The sequence below is a fragment of the Sus scrofa genome, chromosome 4, assembly GCF_000003025.6.
Source record: "Sus scrofa isolate TJ Tabasco breed Duroc chromosome 4, Sscrofa11.1, whole genome shotgun sequence".
In the NCBI taxonomy this organism is placed as follows: Eukaryota; Metazoa; Chordata; class Mammalia; order Artiodactyla; family Suidae; genus Sus; species Sus scrofa.
The window spans coordinates 94708784-94720770 of record NC_010446.5 but is presented as its reverse complement, the minus strand read 5'-3'; the positions used below and the strand labels follow the sequence as shown (position 1 = coordinate 94720770).

Sequence of the window (11987 nt, the reverse complement as noted above, 5' to 3'; positions counted from 1 at the left end):
TGCCTGTCACCCTGGGCACCGGTGGTTGGATTGGGTTCTGAGAGTCTGGTCCAAGATCTGGTCCGCCTGGTAGCTCTTGGTCTGAGCCTCTCCAAAAAGGGGGATGAAGTGTGGACACCTCCCGGGTCTGAATTCTAGACCCTTTTCCTCAATTTCTACTTCATAGGAAAAGAAGGGGGAGCGCACAGTCCCGTGTGTGTCAGAGGGTGTGCATGGGCTTGTGTGTGAGTCACTGTGTGTGCGTGTGTCTGGGTGTGTGCGCCTATGTCTCTGTGTGCCTCATCCTTGGGTTTCTACAGATCTCCAGTCATCTGACAGCACCGGGTTATCTGTGTGTCTGTATGTCTGTGTCAAACGCCTGTGTGCTTCTTTTTTCTTCCTTTCTTTCTCTTCTTTCTTTCTTTCTTCTTTTTCTTTTAGCTTTTGTTTTTCGGCTGCACCCTCATGGCCAGGGATCGAACCTGTGCCACTTTAGTGACGACGCTAGATCCTTACCCGGCTGCACCTCCAGGGGACTCCAAAATACCTGTGTTTCTACATTCTCTGCCTCTGGTGTCTGTGCCTTTTCTCCTGAACGTGTGTGTGTAATGTCTGTGCCTGGACGTCACTGTGAGGACAATGACTATGGTGAGAGCTGGAACACAGGGCGCTCTACCCTCTGCTCTCTGGTCAGAGTCTGTGAGAGGAGGAGTGAGAACGCCTGGGGACACTGTTGGCTGCGCTGGGAGGGGGCCCTGGTTGAGTATGGCTGAAGAATCCTTTGTAGGTGTCCCAGGAAAGCCTGTTTCACTCTGGCTGACTCTCTCCTTGGTCCCTCCTCTGCCTTGGGCCCTAGACTGCCAAGGGCCCTTCCAGCCCCCAGTATCGACATTCTAGAGGGCTGGGCTCCTCTACACTACCTCGGAGAAAAAGAAGCTGGGGCTTCAGGTCAACAGCTGTCTGGTCCTTGGTGGCAGCAGGGGGCTTCTCTGCCACCCTCTAGAACCCACCTGACTCCTCATGCACCTGGGAAGAGGGGCATGGAGAGAGTAGAGGACCCGTTGTTCAGAAAAGAGGGAGTTCTAGTTCTTGTTAAGGGGTGATAGACCCCCCGCTTCTTTTCAATTCTCCTTCACCCCATCCCAGAAATGAATGCTCCCGAGGAGAGATGGAGATCCCTGTTTTGGCCTCCCTAATCCTTCGCCTGGGAACTTCAGAATGGGGAGCAGAAGACCCAGGACCAGCAGAAGCAAATTACACCTAAGAAAGAGAGCCGAGGCGCTCCAGTCGTTCCTGAGGGGGCAGCACTATCCTCACCTCCCACGCGCGCGCTCCGGGCCTGAGCGGGGCGGGGCCTGGCGGGAGCGCGCCAGGGGCGGGGCTTCGGGGGCGCGCCCGGGAAGGCGGAGGGAAGGGTTGGGGGCGTGGCCTAAGGCTCGGGGGCCGGCGGCGGCGGCGGCGGCGGCGGCTGCAGGGAGCTGGGAAGCAAGAAGCCGGGAGAGCGGGGCTCAGTCGGGGGGCGGCGGCGGCGGCGGCTCCGGGGATGGCGGCGGCTCCGCTGCTGCTGCTGCTGCTGCTCGTGCCCGTGCCGCTGCTGCCGCTGCTGGCCCAGGGGCCCGGGGGGCGCTGGGGAACCGGCATGCGGTGTACTGGAACAGCTCCAACCAGCAGTGAGTCGGGGGCCCAGGGAGCCCGTGCGTCCCGCGTCAGTGAGAAGGGGAGGCCCAGGAAGTCCTGGGGGAAGCTGGGGTGGGAGTCCTGGGGGACTACAGCTGGGGGCTAGGAGGCGAAGGAGAGGGGGACACACTCTGTGGGCGCCTATGAAACTCGAGGGGTGTCTGAAAGAGGCTGTTAAGGTATGGTAACCAGGGCTTGGGCCGTGCGGAGGAGGCTGCTCAGGGACACCCCGCCCCACCTTGGCTTCTCTCCACACCCGAATAGCTTACCCCCACCCGAGAGTCCCCCCATCTTAACCCCCTTCAGCTGGGCTGGTGTTTGGGAGAACCAGTGTGCTGGGGATAGGCCGCCGCACTTGGGGGCCCCAGAGATGACCTGTTTTCAGCCGTGAGGGTTTCGAGGGGTTCTAGGACTCTTGCTTTTAAAAGTGGGGTCCAGAGCTGAGGCAAGGAGTCCGACGAAGCACCACCTCGGAACGAAGGTGAATGGGTTACCCTTATTGTATGGATAAGCCTGGCTGGGGTGAGCTGGAGCTGGGTCGCCAAGTTGGGGGGCTCTGGAGGTGCTGTTTGGTTAGGATAGGAACGTGGGGTACCGGCGAAAGGAAGGGAGGCAAAGAGATGTTGGCGTGTCACACACGCACATACACGCCCGAGCTGGGGACGGCGTGTGGCTCCAAGTGTGAGCGGGCGTGCGCGGCTGTCAGTGTGCGTGTATGTCTGAGTGTGTGATTTGTGTGTCTGCGTCGGCGATCGTCTAGGGGTGGGAGCGGGCGACGGGTCGGGGAGGGGGCTGCGGTCGCTGTCCGCGTGGCCGGCCGTGTCTGGGCTGGGGTGGCTGTCGGCGCCGCCGCGGTCTGGGCGGGTGTCAGGGCGGCCGTGTGGTTTCCCGGGGTGTGTGGCGCGGCGGCTGGGTGCTGGCTGCGGGGTCAGGTCCTCATTCTGCTCAGTCCTTGCTGCCCTTGTCTTCTCCTCCCCGCCGAGGCGCCGTGTGTATCACCCTGGCCGCCTCCGAGTGTCTGTGTGTTCGGGGGGGATCCCTGGGGACATGGGGGTCACTGTCACATCTGCCCAGGCAGCAGCAGCGCCACTGCTTCTGGCTCCTCACTCCGAGGGGCGACTCGGGAGCAAACAGTGAGGCCTCACGGGAGGGGACCGGGAGGGCCGGGCGGCCGCGACCCCCAACCTCCCGGGGGAGGGGCCGCCGCTCGCCCGCTCTGCTCTTTGTTGTTTGGGGCTCTGCGCCTCCCCCTCTCTCCCTCCTCGCGCCCGGAGTGTCAGACTGGGGGTGGGGATGAGCCAACGACGCCCCCCTCGCTTCCCATGGAAACCTCGGGGGTGGGGATACGGCCCCTCCCCCCCCCCCGGAGCGGGACTCGGAGAACTCTGGGGGGCGCTGGGGGCTGATTCCTCTGCTCTATCTAGCTCGTCCCCCTCCCCCAGACTCACACGTCCGCCCCCCGCCCCGCTAGAGTCTGGCAGGGAGTGGAGAGCACACAGGTGAGGGGCCCCGGGTTCCCCACCGTCAGGGCACCCCCACATTCCTAGGAGAAGCCGGAGCCTGGGGGATGCAGGAAGGGCGGGGGTGGGGGGGAAGGGGGAATGTTGATCAGGTTCCCCTCCCCCGCATACACCTGGGCGCAGGTGAAAGCCCTGGGAGGGGGTGGGGGAGCCCGGGTTCCGAGAGCCTCCTTTCTGTCTTCCCCGCTCTCCCGCAGGTCTGGACCGGCAGAGATGGGAGGGGGTGCGCACCCGGCCCGGAGGCCGCCGCCGCCCCCGCCTCGCTTCCTCCGCCTTTGTTGCCGCTGCGCCCGGGCTCCCCGGCTCCCTCACTGCGGCAGCCGCGGCCCCATAAATCGTGAGAGCGACGTGCTCCGGAGCCGGGAGTGGAGAGGGCCAGGGAGCTGGGGGCGGGGCCGGGCCGAGCCACAGGCTCCCGTGCCCCCTCCTCCCCGTCACGTGAGCTGGGCTCCTGGCTCCCACCCCCCCATCACGTGCCGAGGGTCTCTGCCCCTTGGGGGTCACGTGGAGAGGGTCTTGGGACCCCGCCTTTTAGGGTCACGTGGGAGGGTGCTGGTGGGACACGTGCGGTGGCCTCTTTGACAGACCTGGGGGCAGTGCCCTGCACAGCGGCTGTGCTCTCGCCCCCTATCCCCCACTCAGCCCCTCCGTTTGGTCCTCCGGAATAGGGGAGCTGTGTTCCCAACCTGGCCCAGAAACTAGGGATGGAGGAACTATACGGGAGGAAAGCATGAGAGTATGAGGTCTCGGGGTCCCCTGAGTCTGGAATTGAATAGGGGCCGGACCGGCCGATGGCCAAATATATGCGCCCAGGCCTGTGCTTCATTTCTTTGCAGAAGTGAGCAAGGGTGTTGGTATTCACCCCTATCTCAAGAAGCCTCAGGAACATCTTTCTCTAGCTGTCTCCCTACCTGTCTCTTTATCTCTGAAATGTTTCCGTTGCTTATCTCTCCTTCATTCACACATTCATTCAACAAATATTTATTGAGGGTCTACTACGGTCTTTTCTCTCTCTCTTTTCTCTGTGTCAACGAGTCTCCCTGAACCCCTTCCCTGTCCCCGGCGTTCTCCTTTGCGTCTATCAGTCTCGCCTCTATCTCTCCCTTTCTCCAAGCGTCTTTCTCTTCTCAGGCTCATCTCTCTCCCTCTCTCTCTCTCTGTTTCTGCATCCCTCTCTGTCGTTGTGTCTCACTCCGTTTCCCCTCTCAGTGAATCCGGTCTCCGTTCATCTCCCCACTCGATGTGCGTCTTCCTCTCACTCCATTTCTGTCTCGCTTTCGGCGGGTCTCTCGCGCTTCTCCGCCGCTGCAGATCAATAAACCTTCGCCGCCGCCGCCGCTGTCGCAGGGAGGAGGGGCGGGGATGTGGGGCGCGCTGATTTTCTCCCACCCGACGCCGGCCACAGAAGCCCGAGGCCCAGTCCCAGGCTGGCAAGACTCAGTCCAGCAGCGCGCAGAGGCCCAGGGCACCAGAGGGGTGCGGGGGTGTCGACGTGCACGCGCCGCCCCAAGAGCGCTCCCGCCACGCACCCACCCCAGCCTGGGCGCGCAGACCCCACGCCGCGCACACGTGGTCCGGCCTCGCCTGCTGGAGCGAGCGGCGCGCGGCCTCGGGGGCGCGCTAGAAGCGAGGAGAACTCGGGTCCAATATCTTGATCCTTCCTCCACTTCCTTAGCTCTGCATCCTGGTGTCTAGGGGTGGGGGCAGGGATTTAACAAGTTCAGGAGCTCATGGGATCCTTTCCCTTCTCCCTGGTCTTGTTAGCCTCCCTGTTTACCTGGCCCTAATGGCTCCGGAGGGGAGAGGTTTGCTCCTTCGCCGCTCCCCCTGCCGCCTACCCTACAAGGCTGGAGCAGGTGGGGCACTGAAGGAGTGAAAGAGAGGGGTCGGAATGCGCAACGGGGGCGTCGAGAGCCGGGAAAGACGAAATAACGGGGTGAGGGGGCATCCCCTCCAGGTGGGTGTGTTGACACTCGCCTTTCTGCAGGAGAGGTGGGAGGCTAGTGAAGGGATGCAGTCAGGAAGAATAGAGAACTCTTTGAAGAGCAGGGACGACCCTGTCCCCAGATCCCAGCCGGCCCTCCCCATCTGGCAGGGCGGGGGCTGGAGGTGCGGCTCTAGGTTAGGGAGGTGCGGCCGGGAAGGCGGGGTTAGCAGGGGAGCTAAGCCGGGGCCTAGAGGCACCTCCCTCTTCACTGCCAAGGCTGGGAGGATGACAGATTCAATTAAAGTGCCCAAGCCAAGCAGACACCTCGGGTCTCCCAGGAATTGTGGCTGGTGATTCCTGGTACCCGACCCTTCTGCCCCCTGTCCACCAGATACCAACTGGGCACAGTCAGTTCCACAGGCCGTTGTTTCTCCTACATGCGCAGCTTGGGGAGGCATTTCAGGGGCTGTTCCCACCACCTAGCCAGGGATAAGTAAGAGGTGGCTCCTCCTCACTGTGGTCACCCAGCAATCTTTCTGTGAAGCTAGTCCCCTCCGCGTTGAGGAAACGGGGATGCCTGCAGGAATGGCTCTGGCTTTGGCTTCCTCCCTGCTGGAGCAGGGTGTGTTGTGGGGGAACTGGGCAGTGCCCTAGGGAGATGTCCTTCACCGTAGGGCTGGAAACCTGGGTGAGGCTCAAGGACAGAGGCCCCAGTGTGGCTGTGTGGCTGCTCCAAGCCTGGCACCTTACCACGGGGAGTCCCCTCCTCAAAGCCTGTGGAGGAGGAGCAGTAGACTTGGGGCTCAGGGAGAGAGAGAGGCAAAGCTGGGGTGGCGGCTGGGAGCCAGGCCTGGTCTAACCCGTTTTCCTGCTCCCAGTGCCCCAGGCCAGGACTCCTGCCCACCTGAGTGCCAGGGCCAGGGAGGAGTCAGAGTGACCCATCACTCCCATGGGAACTGAGTGGGGCTGGTGGCATTCCTGATGACTCAAGAGGCTGTGCCCATTCTTACTGAGGTGCTCAAACACCATCTCTTACCTCTGCCTTACTGCTAAGCTTGGAAGAGAGTATTTGGGGAGGAGGGGGGCACAGGCAAGGCCAAGGGAGTAGGCTAAGGTGGGGAAGGACCCTCAAGGCCCCACCTGTGCAGAGGCCACTAGGCTCGCTTCCCTAATAGATCTAATTACTGTTTGGCGAACTGGGAGGTGCCTCACGACATGGGGAGCCAGTCTCTCCCCTCGGGGAGTTCCCAGGAACGAGAGACCCCAGTGGTTTAACATTTTACCAAGTACCCCACGCCTTCCAGTGTCCACCACACTTCCCTCTCACTGCCAAGATGTGTGCACTCCTACACTAAGGAAATGAGGGGAAACTCCTGCCTACTTCTCTGAATTTCTTTCTCCATTCACATGTTCCTCCCATCCCACACCACTCAGTACACCATGGAGAGCATTAAGCCCAGCACTTTGATGGAAACTAGCAAGGCAGGTGGGGATTACAGGGGACCCAGCATCTGCTTCTTTGCCCAGAGAAGGATCAGGCGAGGAAGAGGCACAGCCATCTTGTCTGGGCACGATGCCCACAACTCTGCCCATCATCATTAAGGGACACTGATGCCCAGGTTGAGGAGGGAGGTGTATAGAGACAGAAGTTTTGACTGGTTGGCATGACACCACATGGAGCTTTGGTGTGGAGTTCCTTAGCTCCCTAATCTGTGGTGTCACGTTATTGGGGACCTAATTGTCTGTGGCCTCAGGGTGGAGGTCAGTGGGACTCAGGATACAGAGGCCAGACATACCATAGAGAGCAAGTGCCAGTGTGTGTGTGTGTGTGTGTGTGTGTGTGTGTGTGTGTGTGTGTGTATGGGGAGAGCAGGGAGAGGGCTTGAGGCTGCTGGGGTCAACCAATGCTGGCATGCGGGTCCAGCACACATACCACCTAGCTTTTCTGCCTATGCCGCCTGTGAGTGGGCGGTGGACATATTTGTGCGTGTGCCATAGAACTTATGCATGTATATGCATGAAGCCTCGATGCATGCATGTGTGAGGGCAGGTCCTGTCGGACTGGCCTTGGGGGTGGACTGTCAGGAGCGGGAAAGCATGCTGGGAGAGGCGATGGAGGGTGTGCATCCCTCCAAGGGATCCCTCTCACTTTCATACTTCCCTTCCATTCCTTCTATCCCTCCTCCCCACTAGTGAATTATGGGGGATGGACGGAGGAAATCCGGGCCTGGGTCTGGGAGTCGCAGGGGCCTGCGCCGTTTCTGTGGTAACCAAAGCATACGTTCCCTTCTTCCCTCCACTCATCTCCCCCCCTGCCTCTTTTCCTTTGGAGGCAGGCTGGGCTTCCATGCGCCTTTGCTCCCCTCTAGTGGCCACTGGGAGAAGAGCAGAACAAGGAGCGGGCCTGGAAAGATAGTGCGGGGACTGGCGGCACTAGGGCCCCGAGGATGGAGATAGGGAGTGAGACTAGAGGCCGCTCGGAAGAAAAGCCGGAAGGCTCGGAGGACCCCAGGGAAGGTCTGCGGAGCGGTGAGGTGGAAAGCGGGTTGGCTTTGGGCTTCTTCTCTCTGACCCGCTTCCTTTCCCCACAGCCTGCGGCGAGAGGGCTACACGGTGCAGGTGAATGTGAACGATTATCTGGATATTTACTGCCCTCACTACAACAGCTCAGGGGTGGGCCCCGGGGCGGGGCCAGGGCCTGGAGGCGGGGCGGAGCAGTACGTGCTGTATATGGTGAGCCGGGCGGGCTACCGCACCTGCAACGCCAGCCAAGGCTTCAAGCGCTGGGAGTGCAACCGACCGCACGCCCCTCATAGCCCCATCAAGTTCTCGGAGAAGTTCCAGCGCTACAGCGCCTTCTCGCTGGGCTACGAGTTCCACGCCGGCCACGAGTACTACTACATCTGTGAGTGACCGCCGGGCGGCGGGCCGGGGCGGGGCCTAAGAGTGTCTGATTGACGGCCGAGGGCCGGAGGGCGGGCCCACGCTTCAGGCACTAGGTCTTGCTCGCAGGGAGTGAGTGATGCCCGGGATGAGGCGTGAGGGCTAGGGACTTCGGGGTTCGAGCTCAGAGTCGTGAGGCTAAGAAACGGGGTGACAGTCCGATGTTTGGAACGCAGAGTCACTGTTTCCGTGAGGGATATTCCGGGTGCGGCACCTCAGGGGTCATCGTTTCTTGAGGAGTGGGACCCAAAGGGCTTCTAGGGCTGACAGTGAAGCCACCAAGCCCAATGCCCAAAGGGTAAAGGAGATGCTGAAGGCCACTGCTCAAGAGGGAGTTTGGAGAGAGTGGGAGGAGTTTCTGAGCGAGGAAGGCACGGGTGTAAATCTGGAGAAAGCGACTCAGGCCCAGTCTCCTCCCCAGCCACGCCCACCCATAACCTGCATTGGAAGTGTCTGAGGATGAAGGTGTTCGTCTGCTGCGCCTCCAGTGAGTACCATCGGCTGCCAGCTACGAACCCATCCTCAGCTCCCCTGCTTTGGGGCTCCCCTGGCTTCCTGGGGTGGGGGGACATGGAGGGCACAGGCGAGGGGGACTCGCTCCCCAGCTGTAGCAGGGGGAGGGGATTCTGGCCCTGACTCTCCCCTCCTCTCTCCCCACCCGCACCCCACCCCGCAGCATCGCACTCCGGGGAGAAGCCGGTCCCCACTCTCCCCCAGTTCACCATGGGCCCCAATGTGAAGATCAACGTGCTGGGTGAGTCTGCGCAGCGCCCTCTGGTGGCCACTGCTGGAACCGCAGCCCCCTCCCCGGTGCCTGCTCACCTTGCATGTCTTTCCCCGCGGGGCACCCATCCCTCTGACCCCTGTGGGTGGTCACGTTCCCCGCTCCACTGCTGCTGCCGCTGCCTCGTGCCCCCGCCCCAGCACGCAGCCCGTCTCTCACCAGTCTGTCTATTTATCTATCCACAGAAGACTTTGAGGGAGAGAACCCCCAGGTGCCCAAGCTTGAGAAGAGCATCAGCGGGACCAGCCCCAAGCGGGAACACCTGCCCCTGGCGGTGGGCATCGCCTTCTTCCTTATGACACTCTTGGCCTCCTAGCTCTGCTCCCTCCCTTGGCGGGGAGAGATGGGGCCGGGCTGGGACTGAGCATGGGAGCCTTTGGCCCCTCCAAGGGAAGCCTAGCCGTGGGGCTTAGACCCCCTCCTCCGATGGCTGGAACTGGGGTCTGCAACTTACATCTGTGCCCGCCTCTTCTGCCCCCTCCCCCCCAAACGCAGGGCACTATAGTAGACCAGGTGCAGGGACAGCCACGGGTCCCCGGTGGCTTTGTGGCTCTGGTAATGTTTGGTACCAAACTAGGGGGCCATAAAGGGCAGTGCTCAGGACACTCTGCCCCCTGGTACCTTTTTCTGACCCCTGGTGCCCTCCACCTTTGTCCCCCCAGAGAGGTCATTGTGCCCCAGAGAGAGCAAATTGAAGTGTGCGAGACACCCCCATCACTCTCCTCCAGGGGCAGAACACGGGGAGGGGACTAGATGGGCAAGGGGGTGGCATCACCCACTGCCCCCTTCCCCTGTTTACAGCAATAAGCACGTCCTCCTCCCCCAACTCCCACTCCCAGGATTGCGGTTTGGATTGAATCCAAGTTTACAAGTAGACACCCCTGGGGGGGCCGGTAGTGGACAAGGGTGACAAGGGGTGGGCATTGGGGTGCCAGGCAGGCATGTACAGACTCTATAACTCTATATATAATGTACAGACGGACAGAGTCCCTCCCCCTCCTCAACCCCCTGACCTTCCTCGACTTCCCCTTCCAGCTTCAGACCCCTTCCCCACCAGGCTAGGCCCCCCCCACCTGGGGGACCCCCTGGCCCCTCTTTTGTCTTCTGTGAAGACAGGACCTATGCAACGCACAGACACTTTTGGAGACCGTGAGACAACAACGCCCCTTCCCCTCTAGCCCTGAGCCGGGACCCAGTTCCCAGGCCCTTGCCCTGCCCATCCTCTGTGGTCCCCACCCATCCTCCTGGGCCTTTTTCAAGTGCTTTGGCTGTGACTTTCATACTCTGCTCTTAGTCTAAAAAAAATAAACTGGAGATAAAAATAACTGAGTGTGTGTGATTTCCAGGGGGCCATCATCAGCCTCCTGTACACTGGTTAAATAAACCCTGCAAGTCAGAGGGTGCGGGGAGGGGAGGGGATTCTGGGGCCAAAGGGTCAAATGAACACCTAGTCCTGTGCCTCAGCTCCCCTAAGAAGGCAGCTCTGTGTGGAGGGAGCAGCAGGGTCTGGGTGACTTTGTAACTCGCTCACTCAACTTCTCTGAGCCTCAAGTATCTCATCTGAAAATTTGGGTTAGAAGACATCTCTCGCGGGGTTGGTGTAGAGATTAAAAGGCAGAGGGAGCATAAGGCTCAGTCAATGACAGTTTTCTCCCTTTCTTTCCATTTCCTTCTGTAACCGGAGGATTTTTGACTGGGGTCTATGGATTTCAGGGGGGTTGTCAACCTAGATAGGAAAAAAATTATGCCTTTTATTTTCGCTCGCCTGTAACTGAAATTTAACATTCTCTTATGTACTTGGGCAACGAGCCACAGTAGTTTTAAGAGTGCCTGTGACTTTGTAACGAACCGAACTCATCTGTATTCAGACCGCGTTACAGTTTTTGGAGCTATCTCAAAATATCATTTACTCTCATCACTACTTTGAAATAACTGTAGTTGTTAGCTCTTGTTTTTAATGTGTTAATAAAGAAGCATATATATTACTATGGCAAAAAATGTAAATGTTTTGATACCTGTGTTTCAATATAATTGGTTTCCTTTATAATTCTTTGTAATTTTATTTTTTTTTCATTTAAAATATATGGGAGTTCCTGTTGCCGCTCAGCAGTAATGAACCCAACTAGTATCCACGAGAATGCGGGTTCAACCCTTGGCCTTGCTCAGTGGGTTAAGGATCTGGCGTTGCCTTGAGCTGTGGCATAGGTCAGAGACGTGGCTCAGATCCCATGTTGCTGTGGCTGTGGTGTAGGCTGGCAGCAGCAGCTCTGATTTGATCCCTAGCCTGGGAACTTCCATATGCCACAGGTGTGGCCATGAAAAGCGAAAAAGAAAAAAAAAAAAATCCAGGAACAGAAAGACTACAAAAGGGCCAGGTATTGGGGGGCAGGAACTAACCAAGCCAGTTCTCATTTACTGAGCACCCGTGTATGCCAGGCACTGTGAGCATCGTGCCCTTGAACGCCTTACTCTCCCAAGACCACAGAAGGCAAAACTTGAGGGTCTAAGAGCCTGTGTGTCTGGGGAGGCTGGCATTCAAAGTGGGTCTGACTGTCATGACTCTGTCATGGAAACCTGCACTACCACCTGGAACCCTTTCCCACAAAGCCTGATTGCCTCCTGTCACCCCCTCCACCGAAGTCACTCAAGAGTTTCTGGAGAAAGACATCAAAGGACCTTAGATCTGGATAGGGGTGAGGTGGGAGGGGTGGGGGGAGGGGAGTTCCCGCTGTGGCTCGGCAAAAACTAAACTGACTAGCATCCACAAGGACACGGGTTTAATCCCTGGCCTCGCTGAGTGGGTTAAGGATCCAGTATTGCCATGAGCTGTGGTATAGGTCACAGACGTGGCTCAAATCCCTCAATGCTGTGGGTGTGGTGTAGGCTGGCAGCGACACCTCTGATTTGGTCCCTAGCTTGGGAACCTCCATATGCCACAGTGTGGCCCTGAAAAGAAAAAAATGGATGGGGGAGGGGGCAACCAATGTGAACCCCATTTTACAGGTGGGCAAACTGAGGCTCAGAGAGCAAGTGAGTTGCCCACAGTCAATTAGCTGTCCAGGCCTGGAATTCAGTTGAGCCCCCATTTTTTCCCTAGTTTCCTGAGATGCCCTAGAAGGAAAGATCTGTATCTTCCTAGGAATTGAAGTCTGGTCTT

At 59.2% G+C, this 11987-nt stretch overlaps 1 protein-coding gene across 1 annotated transcript; it reads left to right on the top strand.

Annotated features, from left to right (window-relative positions):
- EFNA3 (ephrin A3) lies at positions 1421-10830 on the top strand. Its single transcript, XM_013997020.2, is given in 6 exon segments — positions 1421-1601; positions 1604-1649; positions 7695-8008; positions 8468-8533; positions 8723-8800; positions 9016-10830. Coding segments are annotated over 6 exon segments (714 nt in total). The 5' UTR covers positions 1421-1522; the 3' UTR covers positions 9147-10830.